Genomic DNA, 14,706 nt, shown 5'->3' on the forward strand with positions numbered 1-14,706 from the left:
TAAAATTCAAATTCAATATATATGCACAACAACAAATTATAAAATATTACAAATTGTTGTCTAAATTTTAAATTTCACATGAAAAGATTATGCAATTAAATAAGATTTGATTTATATTTTTAATAGGCGCATGCATAAAATTTTAAAATAATTTTTTTTTATTTTTTAATATATGCAAGGGTAAAAAAGTATAAACTAGAATACACTAATTCTTATATTTTTTTCAATTTGCATGGGTGATAAATTTTAGAATAAAATATGTTGTTTAACTTTTTAATATGTACAGGGTAACAAATTATAAGACAAAATGTGTTGTTATATGTACTTTGTTACATCAATTTAACATTTTTTATCAATGTCTTTTCTATGTTAGCTTTAAATATTTAGATACGTATAATACATAAGGTGCATATGGGCATAAATCCCAGGAAAAAAATATATTATTTATGTTTTTAATATGTATGAATAATAAATTATACAATTGATTAAATTGTTATCTAGATTTTATGTGCATAGAGTGAAATATTCTGAAATAAAATGACACTCCCTCCGTTCAAAAATATAAGACATTTCTAACTGAATCTCAGCTCTCAATAAAGTGGTTATCTATTTTTTAACTAATTTTATCTTTTTATATTTATTCCTATTAAACACCTTACAATAATTATAAAGTTATTATCAATAGAGACACTTAAAAATAATAATTACACTTCGAAAGACTAAAAATGTCTTACATTTTTTAATAGAGAAAATATATTATTTTTTTAATATGTACAAGGATAAAAATTGTGAAATAAAACAAGTAGTTATTTATATGCAAGGGTAATACATATGTTTAATTTATGCCAAATTGTCTTTTATATTTTTAAAATACACAGGGTAAGTAATTTTAAAGTGAGTCATATGAAAAAGAGTTTCTTTTTAAATTCTTAATATAGACAAGTAACAAATTCCAAAATAATTGTGGGAGAGTAAAACAAAGCAAATTATTATTTATATTCATAATATATAAAGGATAATAAATTCTGAAACAAAACAAGTTGTTTATACAGCATGGAAGAACAATTTCTCAAAAAAAAAAAAAATTGTGTTTGGGTTGGAGGGAGATGGAAGGGAAATAATGAAGATTTTAATAATTTCGATTACAAATAAAATGGAAAAAAATGAGGTTAACACTTTTTATGGTATCTCCTTACTCTTTCATCTTACATCTTTACCTTCTTTTTCTTCTTTTTTTTTTTATAAAAATTTTATAGCTGTACTAGTCAATCTTTTTTAATCGGTTTTCCTCCTCTTGATTTCTTTCCATTACTCTCGAATCAAATAGAGAATTAATTTCCAAATAAATATTTAGAAATAATTGAAAATGGGTAGATATTTCAGAACAACTACACCCGTCTGTGCTTGTGAGTATAGTTGCTTTTAAGATTTTGAAACTCCAATGGGGGGTTAAAATATTGATAGACACGCTCATGCGACTCTTAATGATTTCAAGCTCTGATATTGAGCTAGAAGAGAAAGAGTGGGATAGAGGAGAGGCAGAAGGAGAATAGAGAGAGAGAGAGAAAGTTTAATTTCATTCATACCCATTTATTTCAACCTAAAGGCCTATTTATAGAGAATATACTAAATAGGAAAAATTAATTTTTTAATCTTTGTAGTTTTGACCCACTTGTAATTTAGTCTTTTAATTTTGACTCGTTATAACTCAGTTTTTGAAATTTTGATTCGATTATAAATCAATTTCTAAAATTTATCTCTTACAATTTAGTCCCTAAAGTTTCAATCTTTGAAATATTGATGCCTATATTTTAAAAAATAAAATTATAAAAATTAAAAATATTTTAAAATTTTAATATTTATAATATTTATAAAAATTAAAAGGGATTTAATAATTTAAAATATTAGTAATAAATTTTAAAATCTTTTGAATTTTTATAATTTTATTTTTTAAAATATAGAGACCAATATTTAAAAGGTTGAAATTTCAAAGACTAAATTATAAGAGTCAAAATTCAGGAATTGATATACAACCGAATCAAAATTTTAAGACTAAGTTATAATGAATTAAAATTTAAAAATTAAGTTATAACTAAGTCAAAAATATAAGAATTAAATGATTAATTTTTCCTACTAAATACCCAACTACTCTTATATCCCTAATTCTCCCTAATATTTCTAAATCTCACGTATCACTTGAGGTGCAAAGAAGAGCGCAGCAAGAAAAGAAATATAAAGAAGACAAAATGATCAGCAAAAATATGAGTACCTGGAGAAGGCGGTCATTGGAAAGGAATAAACCATGACAAAAATCTTTCAGACTTGGCACTTGTTCCAATGTTAGGAGCCTTAAGTTGGGTAACACATCCTCTGAGACATCATTCCAATTCATGGCTACTGAAAATAAGCATTTCAGCTTGCTACATCTCTGAACTTCAAGCCATGTCAGATTTGGAAAAAAGCATGCTTGTGGGGATTGAGCGTCCAATGGGCCTTGATGCTACTCTCCTACGTCTGTACCAGACATTATTTCCTCCAACTCATTGCAATCTAATATTTCAAGACGTTCCAACAGATGCATGCTTCTTAGAATTAGAGCGGAGAAAATAGTCCTCCAATTGTCGCACCCACTCACTGTGAAGAATCTAAGATTTTGGAAGCTCAGCATTCCCATCGGACCACTCCAAACAAACCTTAGCTCAGGCAAATTTGTCAATGACAAAATGTCTAAGGGTAAGATTAACTTGTTTTTGGAATTCGTTTTAGTACAAATATCCATTTCAATTGGAAATCGAATGTCTTTCACGCCACATATAGTCACATTAAGATTCTCTAAATTGAGAAACGTAATAAAACTAAAACCCTATTATATACCTGATTGCCTTACAATTACAACATTTAGCAAATCAAAATAAGATAGCTATCTTACTTTTTAATTTGCAATGTTTTCATAGATATTATAAAAATAACAATGAAAATTCTTTCAAATAATATGATAGAAGGCATATGGAAATGCATACCATATTTATATTTGAACCAACCATGATGTTAACACATGAAGCTCGGAATTTGGGACACTCCACCCAAGAAAATCCTCTCAAACATGAGCAACTTTGAATGATAATTTTTTGGTAAAATGCTGAGCATTCAAGCAGTTAAGTCTAAGTAAGAATAGGAAGCTCCATTGAACCTCTTAATGATTATCCTTATGTTGACCAAAAGCGTATTTTAGTTGAGAAGCCCTCTTAATGCACACCGCCTCTAACTGCACAAGGCCTTGAACACAAGAGTTTGAGAATACATATTCTAACTTATCACAATCAACGATGGTCAACCTTTTTAATTGTGAGAACACCAAATGTGCATTGTTTGAACCTGAAATTATTTCATTGCTAGTACCATCACAATCCTCATGTATTATATGATTCAATTCACCACAACTTTTTATAGTTAGCTCCTGTAACAACAACACAACTCCGACAACACACTTTAGTGATGTCAACATAGGACAATGAGGTACATGCAATTCTTGCAATTTCTCAAAGAAGAAAAGCAAAGGTAAACCGTGCCAAACTTCTTTCAAATTGATCAAAGACTTCAATTTAACTCAATTAGCTTTGGAAACAAAGTTTCTGCATGAAACAAATCAACATTATGGGAAGTGACATCTACAATGCATTCTAAATTTGAACAAGAATCAAGCCACAAGCTAACCAACTCATTCATCTTTCCTACACCCTAAATGATGTCTGGTACAATATCTTTGAAACCTCCATCAAGTCTATTTAAACAAACAACTTCAGCTCGTTGAAAAAGATCCTTTATAAATGGACTGAAAGCAATGATTTTTAATTCTCCCAAGGACAAACCCTTGGAGTGACAACCCATGAAAGTGCCACATTCATAACTATAACTTCCATCAAAGTTCCCAATGTGAAGTTCATATCTCTGTAATATGAGAAAAGTCGCATTATTTGAAAAACATTTACCAAGTTTTAAAATTGTTCTGCTTAGCTGGATTTGTGAAGCATATAATTCTTCTACATGCATGCATCTTTTAACTATCTTAAAACTTCGCTCTTTGATCCAATATAAATATAACAGCTTCAATTTACTCAACTCTTCTAATCCTTGTGGCAGTTCCTTAAACAAACTTCTTTTCAAATTAAGAATTTCAAATCTTTTGAGGCCTAGCACCATGACCAATTATCACTATCACCTAATCGACAATATTGCAAGCATAGAGTTTGTAGATTAGTTAGAATAAAATTAAGAGTGTGGTAATAATGATCAATTTTTAAAAATCAAATCAAACATTAAACCAAAAAGGTCAGCAGTTTACATAATTTAACCTATTAGATCATCGGTCGAACCGATATGTAATAATTAAATATAAATTAAATAAAAATAAAATTTAATGCATTATACACATACTATATATGTAAGAAATAAGTTTACCATATATCTATTTCTTAATAAAATAGTGTTACATAACTATAAATCAATAATATCATAAACTGTAATCTTATTATTTTTGAATCAATTAATTGATATTTTATTAATTAAGATTAACAGGTGAAGAGGTGCCAGATGCATATATCAATTCAATTCGTTCATACTTTCGAAAAAAAGAACGTGGGCAAACATAGAATTTAAAAATATTTATTTGTTTTAATTAAAAAAATAAAACTAAAAAAAACCCTATGCCTTTGTAAGATGGCTTTCTTTCTCTGACAAAGATGAAAAGTATTTGTGAAATCCAAACCCAACTTTTCATTTCATACTCTCTTTCATTAATGCTTCCCCAAGCTAATTCCTATCTTCCATCCAATCTCTCCGGCTCTCTTTCATCACAGTCCTCCTTACGAGTACCGATTGGGTTTTCAGCCTCTCAGGCTCTCAGCTTTTCTACAAGTACTCACTAGCTTTGTCTGAGTTATAGAAAGATACGGTAACTCTTGAAGACTGGAGCTTTCTTCGTTCACCAAACAGTTTATGATATTTATTATCTCTTTTTTTATCAGTTTTTCCCCCTCCGTACTATCATGTCCTCCATCTTTTCCGTTTGCTTTCTTTTTCTTTTTTTTCTTTTTTTTTTTCATTTTCAGTTTCCCTTCTGCTCCCCCTTTATGTCCTCCTTTTTTGGATGACCGGTTCTCTCCAAACCATTCTGGTTTCCAATTTAAATCCGACTTCGGACTCAAAACCCAATTCTAGGCGGCTCAAACTGGCTCAACCCGTAGACGGTCTAAAGTTCCAAGCCAAACTGATGTAGTGTTTGGGTAATGGCCAGACTGGCCAGCCCGGGCCAACATTCAAAATGTTGATAATGACAAGTCGACTTTTTTATAAACTTCAAAGCCAATTTGCATAACCTTGAGTGCTCCCATGCCTCTAAAATTTGATTTTGATAATTCAGGTATATATATAATTTTTAACAGCAAAATCTCAAGTTTTGAAGCATCTAAAGTTTTGAAGTATCTAATCGTTGAAAAAATTGAGATGTTTGATTGTACAAAAAAGTGAATGCATGGCAACCTTTTATTCACTCATTTCTTGCTACCTTCGTATCCTTCTCAAGATTCAATATAATAGTACAATTTTCTTGAGATGATATCCACAATGTTACATCTCCAATTGTGTCATGCATTCTCAAGTAATTCTTTTCTTTCTCAAACCTCATTAACAAACAAGAATCTACAAAATTATTTATACAGGCACTCACTTTGTTTCTCACCTTTTCAAGTGAACCCATTTCCTCACACATGCCCAAACCAGTTGCAATTGTGAACAAAAATTCAATGGAGATATTTGCATCTTCTAGATATATGGAGCACATAAAAAAGATTGACTTGGCTTCATGGCTCAATCATAGATCAACTCAAGACAAGAAAAAGCATCTCTGACAGGTTTTGAATCCCTCAATCTTCCTAGTGCCTCCTTCCATTCTTCTATCGAATTTCTTTTCAAAGAGGCTCCTACATCCTAAATTGCAATGGAAAGTTCTTTACAGTCCCCAACAATTTCTTGTGCCACACCATGTAATGATTTGTCTACAATATGAGCATGCTTTTGGAACAATGTCCAATATTTCTCTTCAAATGAGAGATCCAATGGATCTTCCTCTCACAATCTATCAAAATGCATACTTGTTGATGTTGTGGTAAGAAATACCTTGCAACCAACATGATGATCTTCAAAAGGAATACCGATATCCTTAATATCAATCTTTGCCCATTCATCATTCAATATCATGAGTATCCTTTTCCCACTATTCAATCTCATTGACAAACGTCTTGCTCTTCCAACTTCACTCTATTCTTTCAATTCCAAATCTAATGTGTCTGCAATTTCATCTTGAATCCTTTTATAATCTAGATTATGGGAGACAGTTGTAAGTATGGCTCGCTCAAAGAGTTTTGATTTCTTGACCCTTTTATCAACTTCTTTAATCAAGGTTGTTTTACCACAGCTTCCCATTCCATACAATCCAATCATGTGGGCACAACCATCTTGGATAGCTCCCAAAAGTTCATTTGAAGCCAACTTTGTAGACTGGAAATACACCAAATTACCAAAAGAGAAATACTCCATATCTGGAATTTCCCCAATGACAAAAAAGGGATCAAAATTATTGCTTTGAACAAGTTGTTTAGTGTTTTCTATCTTTTTTGCCATCATTTTTCCCGAACAATAACTCTTCCAATAATCTGGACACCTCCCTTGAAAGCAATTGTTGTTTTCTTTCATTTGTTGTTCCAATTTTTGCACCTCATCCATATGCATTTTCACTCCATCTAACAAATTCCTAACCGCATTATCAATTCTTTCAGCTTTAATCATTGCTTCTTGACGACGTTTCTGCACTTCACATTAAGCTTATTCAAGCTTTTGCTTCCCTGTTTCAAGAGTTTTTGTGATTTTACTAGCATAGAACAAATATTTCCCTTGATGTACCACTGGATCTACTAAATATTCAGCAACTTTGGCAATAACTGATATTACTATCTCTGCCATTTGAGCCGACCCAACCTGAAAAAGAAGCGTATCATCAGAAGTTATATTGTGACGATGTCCCTGAGAACATCAAGATTTTCCATCTTCCGAAGAATCTAACATTAAAAAAAAGCAAACCTTGAATTATGTACATGACCCAAAATTTTGAAGAACTTTATACAAAATTACCAAAAAAAAAAAAGCATATCCTTATGAAGATCGAAAATTAGATAAAAAAATTTTCCCCTGTATTCGTAAAATTATTATTATTCACTATTTGTTTTTTAAGTAACTTTATATATGTGTATATGTATGTATGCGCACAAAGGGGTGCTTGTATGCAGTGACGGATCCAAGAAATTGAGTCACTGAGGGCATAATTTATATTTAAAATTTATATTTATATTTTTATAAAAATATTTTAAAATTTTTTACAGAATTATAGTAAGGATATAACAAAAAAATTAAATACCAAAAACAATACAATGCATAAAATACAAACTTATAATAAAATAAAAAACTATCTTTCAATGAGATAAAGTCTTCTAGGTCATCAAATTTTATATGGGATAAGGAAATTTTTGTAAAAGGCAAGTGAATTTTTAAAAAATGATGAGGGCAAATAAATTTTTTAAGGGGGGCATATATAATTTTTTGGGGTTTTGTTGTGTAACATTTTCCTTGCTTGTTAGGGCAATTGCCCCCGTTAGATTCAACGTAAAAAGAAATAATGAATTTTTTAGTTTTTCAAGTTTATCTTAATAAAAAAAATTACAAAAACATTATTCTTCTTAATTAGGAAACGATCATAGACCATTATTTCATTTTGCCCAAATTGAAAGAATTATGGTCACTCATCTTTTAAAGAGGCATTTTTTCCCAGAACTTATTATTGAAGAGGTAATTATAAGTTCAATCTTCAAAGAAATTCGATAGTGTCATAATTTATATGCAAGTCATTAAGCCTTGTTATCATGAACAAATATGTCATTAAGCTTTTATAATTAAAAAATAATCGTTAACATGATTAAGGCAATAAGTAAATAAATAAAGACGGAACCAAAACACTAGGTGATGTTGTAAACACAAGACAACGCCTTTTAAAAAAATAGTAAATGAATAGTGATAAAAAGGAGTTACCTTGAAAAAATGGGCTAGGAGCCTCTAATATGCTCTTCTCTAATGTCCATTATAATGCTCTAACTTTTTAATTTCATTTTTTATTTTTTTATCATTAGCTTCTACATAAAATAACAAATATTTTGATATCTTGATATCCCAAAATAATAAAAATTTATATTTTTTATAATTTTTTTTAAAAATTTTCACAAATAAACCCTTTTATTGTTGCAAAATGGCATAGCCTTAAAGGCTAACAATTTAAAAGGCTTTATCATCTTTAAAGAAATTCTTTTCTATAATCCTGAAAATTATAGTCAATAGAATTTATGTTGCATAATATTAATAAACATTTTAATTTCATGTATTCTTTATTGAAAGTTTATGTTTTATACATTTCTAGAATATTGTGTTTATGTTGGAATATTAATTTAAGTCAAAGTTTATATTTTTATTGGAATTTATGTTTTTACATAGTGTATTTTTAATATTTTGAAGAATCGCTATTTTTTCGGTTGGCACCCATTAATTATGCGGATATATGCCTTAGAAATAATGCTACAATGCATGCAATTCTCAATGATATAAGATAATGTTCAAATTTAGTAAGGAAATAAGCTTATATTAGTATTATATCTAGTGGTACAAAATTAAATGAAGACTCTAAAAGAAATAATATAATATTACCAAGAGGAACAAATTTGCCTATTGATAATGCATTATATTCCTCTAAGTCTCATGTGTTATAGAAGTTTATTAAGCTTCAAAGACATCTAGAAAAAGGGTAAACCTTTGGTCTCTCAAATATTTAATGTAACCAAGAGAACCTTTCTTATACTCATATATGTTAATTAGTTATGAAGTTTATAATCATTTGTTTTGAAACCTGTGAAATTGTTTAATGCAAGTTTGACATATGAAATTTGAATAGCCATAGGTTAATATTGGCCTTTGAATTTTTTTGAAAAATTAGTTATATGAATGAAGCATGTGATTTGTAGAGTTAATACGGTACAACAAATAGCTTGTTGAAATTATATATATATATATATGTCTCTGTGTGTGTGTGTTATATAAACAATGACAAAAATGTTAAATTGAGGAGTTCTATGATGATATGTAATATGTGAGTATATATCAAATTGTGGTTTAATGATATATTGTGATAGGAAGTTCAATGACAAGATGTGATGTGGAGTTCCAAGATAAGTTGTGATGTTTTATGAACTAACTATGCGTGGAGCACAATAATGTTACTTAGTATGTAAATATGTTGAATTATATGCATGATATGAATTGTTGCACTTGTGCATTGCATGATCATGTAAGGTGAGAGTTCGCTTAGGAAGAGAAGTAGCAAGTTGAAATCCATATGGTATAGACATTATTTAGAACTTGATGGCTTGCCTTAATACATTCATATTATTTGTCCCACTTGTTTGACAAGAAACTGTCCCACAGCTTATTGAGAGACTTAAATCTAATCTAGTTTTCACTTGTTCGACAAGGAAGCTAGTTTATGAAGAACAACATCCCATAATATGAGATTTGGGAGAAACTGTGACCCACAGGTGAGTTAAGTAACCTTAGTCAAGTAACTTTTCACTCTTAAAAGGCTACGGTAGTCTCATCATATGGACGAGCCCCTTGTGTAATAGCTCATGATTTCATATTGGAGGCATAAGAATGATAAGAAGGTGTAATAAAGAATACTATTAGTAAGGGCACATGATTGTTTGTATTGTGACCCTTATGATAGAATTTATGTGAAATTGTATGATTAGTTTGTAAAATGTGAAAATGAGATTTGTGAATGATGAGTTGACATGTGTTTGATAATAAGATGCTACTTGCATTCTAATTAATTGAGATGCACTAATATAAGTTTAGATATACCTTAGTTATTGAGTGGTTGTACTTACTCATCTCTCTTCAATATTGCAGGAGCTAGCTTAATAGGATAAGATCAAGGGAAACAGCTCAAGGCTTAGGTTATGCATCCTAAATTGCAGGCATCGTTCATTTTGAAAATTATGTGTATAAATCATTATAATATTGCCAACTAGGAGATTTCATATTTTTACTCAATTGCACTATGGATTCTTAGACTAAATTGTGTGGCCCCAGATTATATGTGAGTTTAATGATATATCTAAGAATGGCCAAAATAGTAGTGCAAGTGAATTTGTATTAATGATGATTTTGTGATGATTTCTATAGTTGAGATTCCCCCTTCCATTTTTGCTTTTTACGGAGTTGAGCGTGGAAAATATTATAAATGTGCCATGTATTGTGTTGTGGTGTAGGTATCCCGTAGTCTATTAAGTATGGTTTAGGGTTAAGTGTATGCTTTTAGCACTTAATCAAAAATTGGTCACCCAAGTTGTGTTTTGTTTATAAAGTGAGTGAATTTGAAAATGAGCATTCAACTTTTGATTGAGAAATAATTTGAATATAAAATTATTGCTATTAGTTAGAGCTTGGAGAAAGCTTTATGTAGACACTAGACCACCTTGATCGAACTTTGAATAGAGAAATAAGGTGCATCAGAAATTCAACCCTATTGTAGTCAAATGATAGCAACAACGACTATTATACTATGTAATGCCTCCTACCACATGGCACAAAGAGTAGTGTGGCATAGCACGTTAGTCATGTGTCATGGTGCACCTCCAATTTTTCACATTGTTAAGGCTTTTTATCTTTAATGCAAATGCTTTAAAACCTTTTGGTATCACATGCTTTTGTATACTTAGTTTACTTTGATTTTTTACTATGAAAATATATTAGAGTGTTTTGAAAGCTTGAAAACTTAAGATCCAATTTATGTAATTTTACAAAATTAGTAATTCATTTGGGTTAGCCCCATGATTACCTTAATTTTGGAGTTAATTATGAATTGGTAAAGGCAATCTTACAATACAAGGCGATATTTATAAGCCAATTCACACACCATGCAGATCATTTAGATATTTCATGGTTTTGATCAACATGTCAACCAGATGGTCACATGTTAGCTTACTATCATCTCATAATCAGGTGTTTATGAAATTACTTGCTTAATTTCCTGATCATTCAATTAATAAAATATGCCTTAACAATGTTGTTAAGTTTACATCTTAGGCTTTTAATGACTATTGTATGTTGATTTTGAGCATCCTGTTGCATATATTCACACACAAAATAAGCTTGTGGAATCATTTACTAAATGGTTAAAATTGATTGTAAGACCATTGCTCATGCAATCAAAACTCCTGACATAGCTCCATGGGTTAGATAAGTAAGGTTACCCTTATTAATTCTCCCCAATCTCCCATAATCAATGTGATTAATAAATTTACAAAATTTTACAAATGGGATACCTAAGCTTTACCAATTCAATAAATGGAAGAAACAATTCTCAATAATTGCAATAGGATCTTAAGATTTTCAACATTCAAAATACTCCTATATGCTTTCAATAGTCTCAAATCAGAGTTTTAAATTAATGCAAAAGTATTAGAATCAAGAAAAACTAAAGCATTTACATTAAACCCAAATGCATGCACCGCGGCTAACTATAAGTATGCCACGGCTCACGAGACATCATACGCCACAGTACATTGCATGATTTTTGACAACAAACTTCTGCTATCATATGACAACACAGGGATGAACTTTTGATGCATCCCAAATCTTCATCCTATTGAGGTAATTTTGGTGTCTATAGAGAGCTAGCTAATGGCATAAGTTTCAAAACTAAATTCATTTTCTATAAAAAAAAATTGGACACCTAAACTCATTTTCAGAAAAAACTCACTACAAGGATGTCTAAACTCACACACAATTACCAAAAGCCTACACCAGTCATCTGAACATACTCAATGGACCATTTTAGACTGCACAATCATACAAAGACATATATAACACAAATTTATCACTCAACTCCTAATTTCATAAAACACAAAGGGGAGTAAAATTTGCACAAAATTATCAATATTCATCTATAACATCCCAAAATACACTTTATACTATTGAGTTGCTAGCTTATAGATTCAATCAAAGGATATAAGGAGGGTATAAGGTGGTGTATTAATCATGCATATCATACTATAACCATATGTATGTTGGTGTATTTTGTTGTGTGTTTTAATGCCACTTCACATGTATTATCTATTCTCACACACATGAGTAGTTTGATTAGACTATTTGATTATTGACTCCTCAACTCACCCTGTGGTTATATTTTATAAGTGAAGGCTTCGATAGGGGCAAAGGGAAGGAAGGTGGGATCGAGCATTAAGGGGACTAACTAGTGTTTATATAATCCTTTCTATTCCTTTTGGTTTTATAACAAATGATATATGTATATGCCAACTTAGGAATCATATGTTATTTTGGGAACATTTGCATGAATTCTATTGCAATTGTGGGTATCTTGGCCTAAATTGTTATAATTATGATGTATTGGCTATGAGAGGTTGAGATATTAATGCAAGTATTATTTTGTGTTAATTCATATATTTGATTGGCTATTAGAATGATTATTGTATGTTTGTTACCTCTTGTGAAATTTATATTAAATTAGAGGTTTTAGGGGCCAAAACTTGTCTGAAGATTGTTGTTATGGTTTGAATGCATAAATAGGCTATTTATAGTCCATTTGAGTTAGTTCAAGTAGTTTCATGATTATTGGTACTTGGTATATGAGTTTGGACACCTTTGTTGTGGTTTTGTAATGAAAAGGTATCATTTTGGGTTTGAGTGTCAAAATTTCATTTGGTTTAGTATTTGAGTGTGAGACTAGTGCTAATAGTTTGGTGGTTATAAGTGCTATGTGTAGACACTTGAATTGCTTGAATCAGACATTGGATGGTGATTTGGCAAGCTCTGAAAGTTGGTCCAAAGTATTGTCATGATAGCAGGTATGTGCCACAGCGCATGATGGTCGCACCACAGCACAATGGCCAGCAAGAGCCGTAGCTCTCTATGCCATCCACCGTGACAAAAAATGCTTATGTCATGGTAGACGAGGTTGATTTCTAGGAAATTTCAGATTAATTTAATATTTTTTTTAAGTGATGTGAATGATTTTTATGCTTCCATTGTCTCATTTAATTAGTTTTAAACTAGAATTTGAGCTCAAACAAATTTTGAAAATGGTTTTCTTCAAATCTCAATTTTCTTTAATCTTAACCTTTAAGTTATGATAACCACTTTAAGGGATTTAAATGTCCTAGTTATTATAACAATGTTCCGTGTTTAGTGTCTTATGTGTTTGGTAATATTGGGGATGGTGTTACAATCAACACTTTTGACCATACAAAGTTTCATATGGAGCCATCTAAATACTCACACGGAAGATATTGTAGGAAAACTTCATAAATGGCAAGTATTTATCCCAACTTTCACTGTGTTCAATTGACAAGCCCGTAGCATATCCTTGAGAGTTTGGATTGTCTTCTTGGTTTGTCCATTGGTCTGGAGGTAATAGGTGTAAAGCTCTCTAAAAGTTTGATGTGAACCTCAAATCATGATGTAAAACAATCTCCTTTGGTATCCCATGTAACCGTACAATCTCCTATACATATATTTCAGCAAACCTCTCTAATATGTAGCCTGTTCTAACGATTAGGAAATGAGCTGACTTTGTCAATCTATCAATAATCACCCATATTGCATTATGATTTGCTTGAATATATGATAATCCCATTATGAAATCCATTAACATGCTATCTTATTTTCACATTGGTATCTCTAATGGTTGTAGCAACTCAGGTGGCTTTTGGTGTTCTATCTTGACTTTCTGACACATTAAGCACCTAGAGGTGTTCCATGCCACTACCGCTACTTCATCATGTCTTAATACACCTTAGTAGTACCAGGGTGGATGGTGAGCTTATTCTTATGAGCCTCTAATAGGATAATCTCTCTAATCTCCTGGTCATCAAGAACACACATTTGGTTATGGTATATTATAAAACCATCATCACAAAAGCTAAAAGCTGTTGTTCGATTCTCCTTAATGTCTCCCCAGATTTCCAAAAGGAAATTTTGTAACATCCTAAATTTTAGATAAAAAAAATTATGAAATTTAAGTTTTTTTTAAAATGATGATAATAATAGGAATTTATATTATTTGAGGTTATTTTAATAATATGGGTAGGCATTTAATTATGAATTTAAAAACTTAAGTTTAAAATTATATAAGAAATATTTTGTTAAGATATAATTTTAAGATTTAAAAAAATTATGTGTGTGTGAGAGTTTAAAAAAAAAGAAAAGAAAGTAAAAAAAAAGGGGAGGGGGTTTAGTCCCACATCGGTTAGATGTGGGAATGAAAGGCACCTCCTCATGTATAAAAAGAGGAGGTGCATTGTGGAGGAAGCATAAGGAATTATTTATTGCAATTTGTGAAAATTGCAACTAAGGGCCCAAGATGCAATTTGTGAAAATTGCAAGTAATGGCCTAAAGGTTTGAATAATTAAATTCAAACCTATATTTTTTTTAATATAATTTTGGGACCCACAATCCCATTTTTATATTATTTTTCTCTCTTCCTCTCACGTTACTCGGCTTTTTCTCACAAGGGAGGATTATTTTCTTTTTCT

The 14,706-nt window shown here is 30.6% G+C and overlaps 1 protein-coding gene across 1 annotated transcript in view; it reads right to left on the reverse strand.

Annotated features, from left to right (window-relative positions):
- Window positions 1-6,315: 6,315 nt before the first annotated feature.
- LOC129302831 (putative disease resistance protein At5g05400) overlaps window positions 6,316-14,706 on the reverse strand; it is a 40,052-nt gene continuing 31,661 nt past the window's right edge. Inside the window, exons 2-3 of the mRNA XM_054941700.1 lie at window positions 6,958-7,032; window positions 6,316-6,861 (exon numbers count right to left, since the gene is read on the reverse strand). Coding sequence (XP_054797675.1) covers window positions 6,316-6,861; window positions 6,958-7,032 — 621 coding nt within the window. The remainder of the gene's footprint in view (window positions 6,862-6,957; window positions 7,033-14,706) is intronic.

This window comes from Prosopis cineraria, unplaced genomic scaffold (genome assembly GCF_029017545.1).
Source record: "Prosopis cineraria cultivar Desert tree isolate PC_DT_omini unplaced genomic scaffold, ASM2901754v1 PC2, whole genome shotgun sequence".
NCBI classification, from domain to species: domain Eukaryota; kingdom Viridiplantae; phylum Streptophyta; class Magnoliopsida; order Fabales; family Fabaceae; genus Prosopis; species Prosopis cineraria.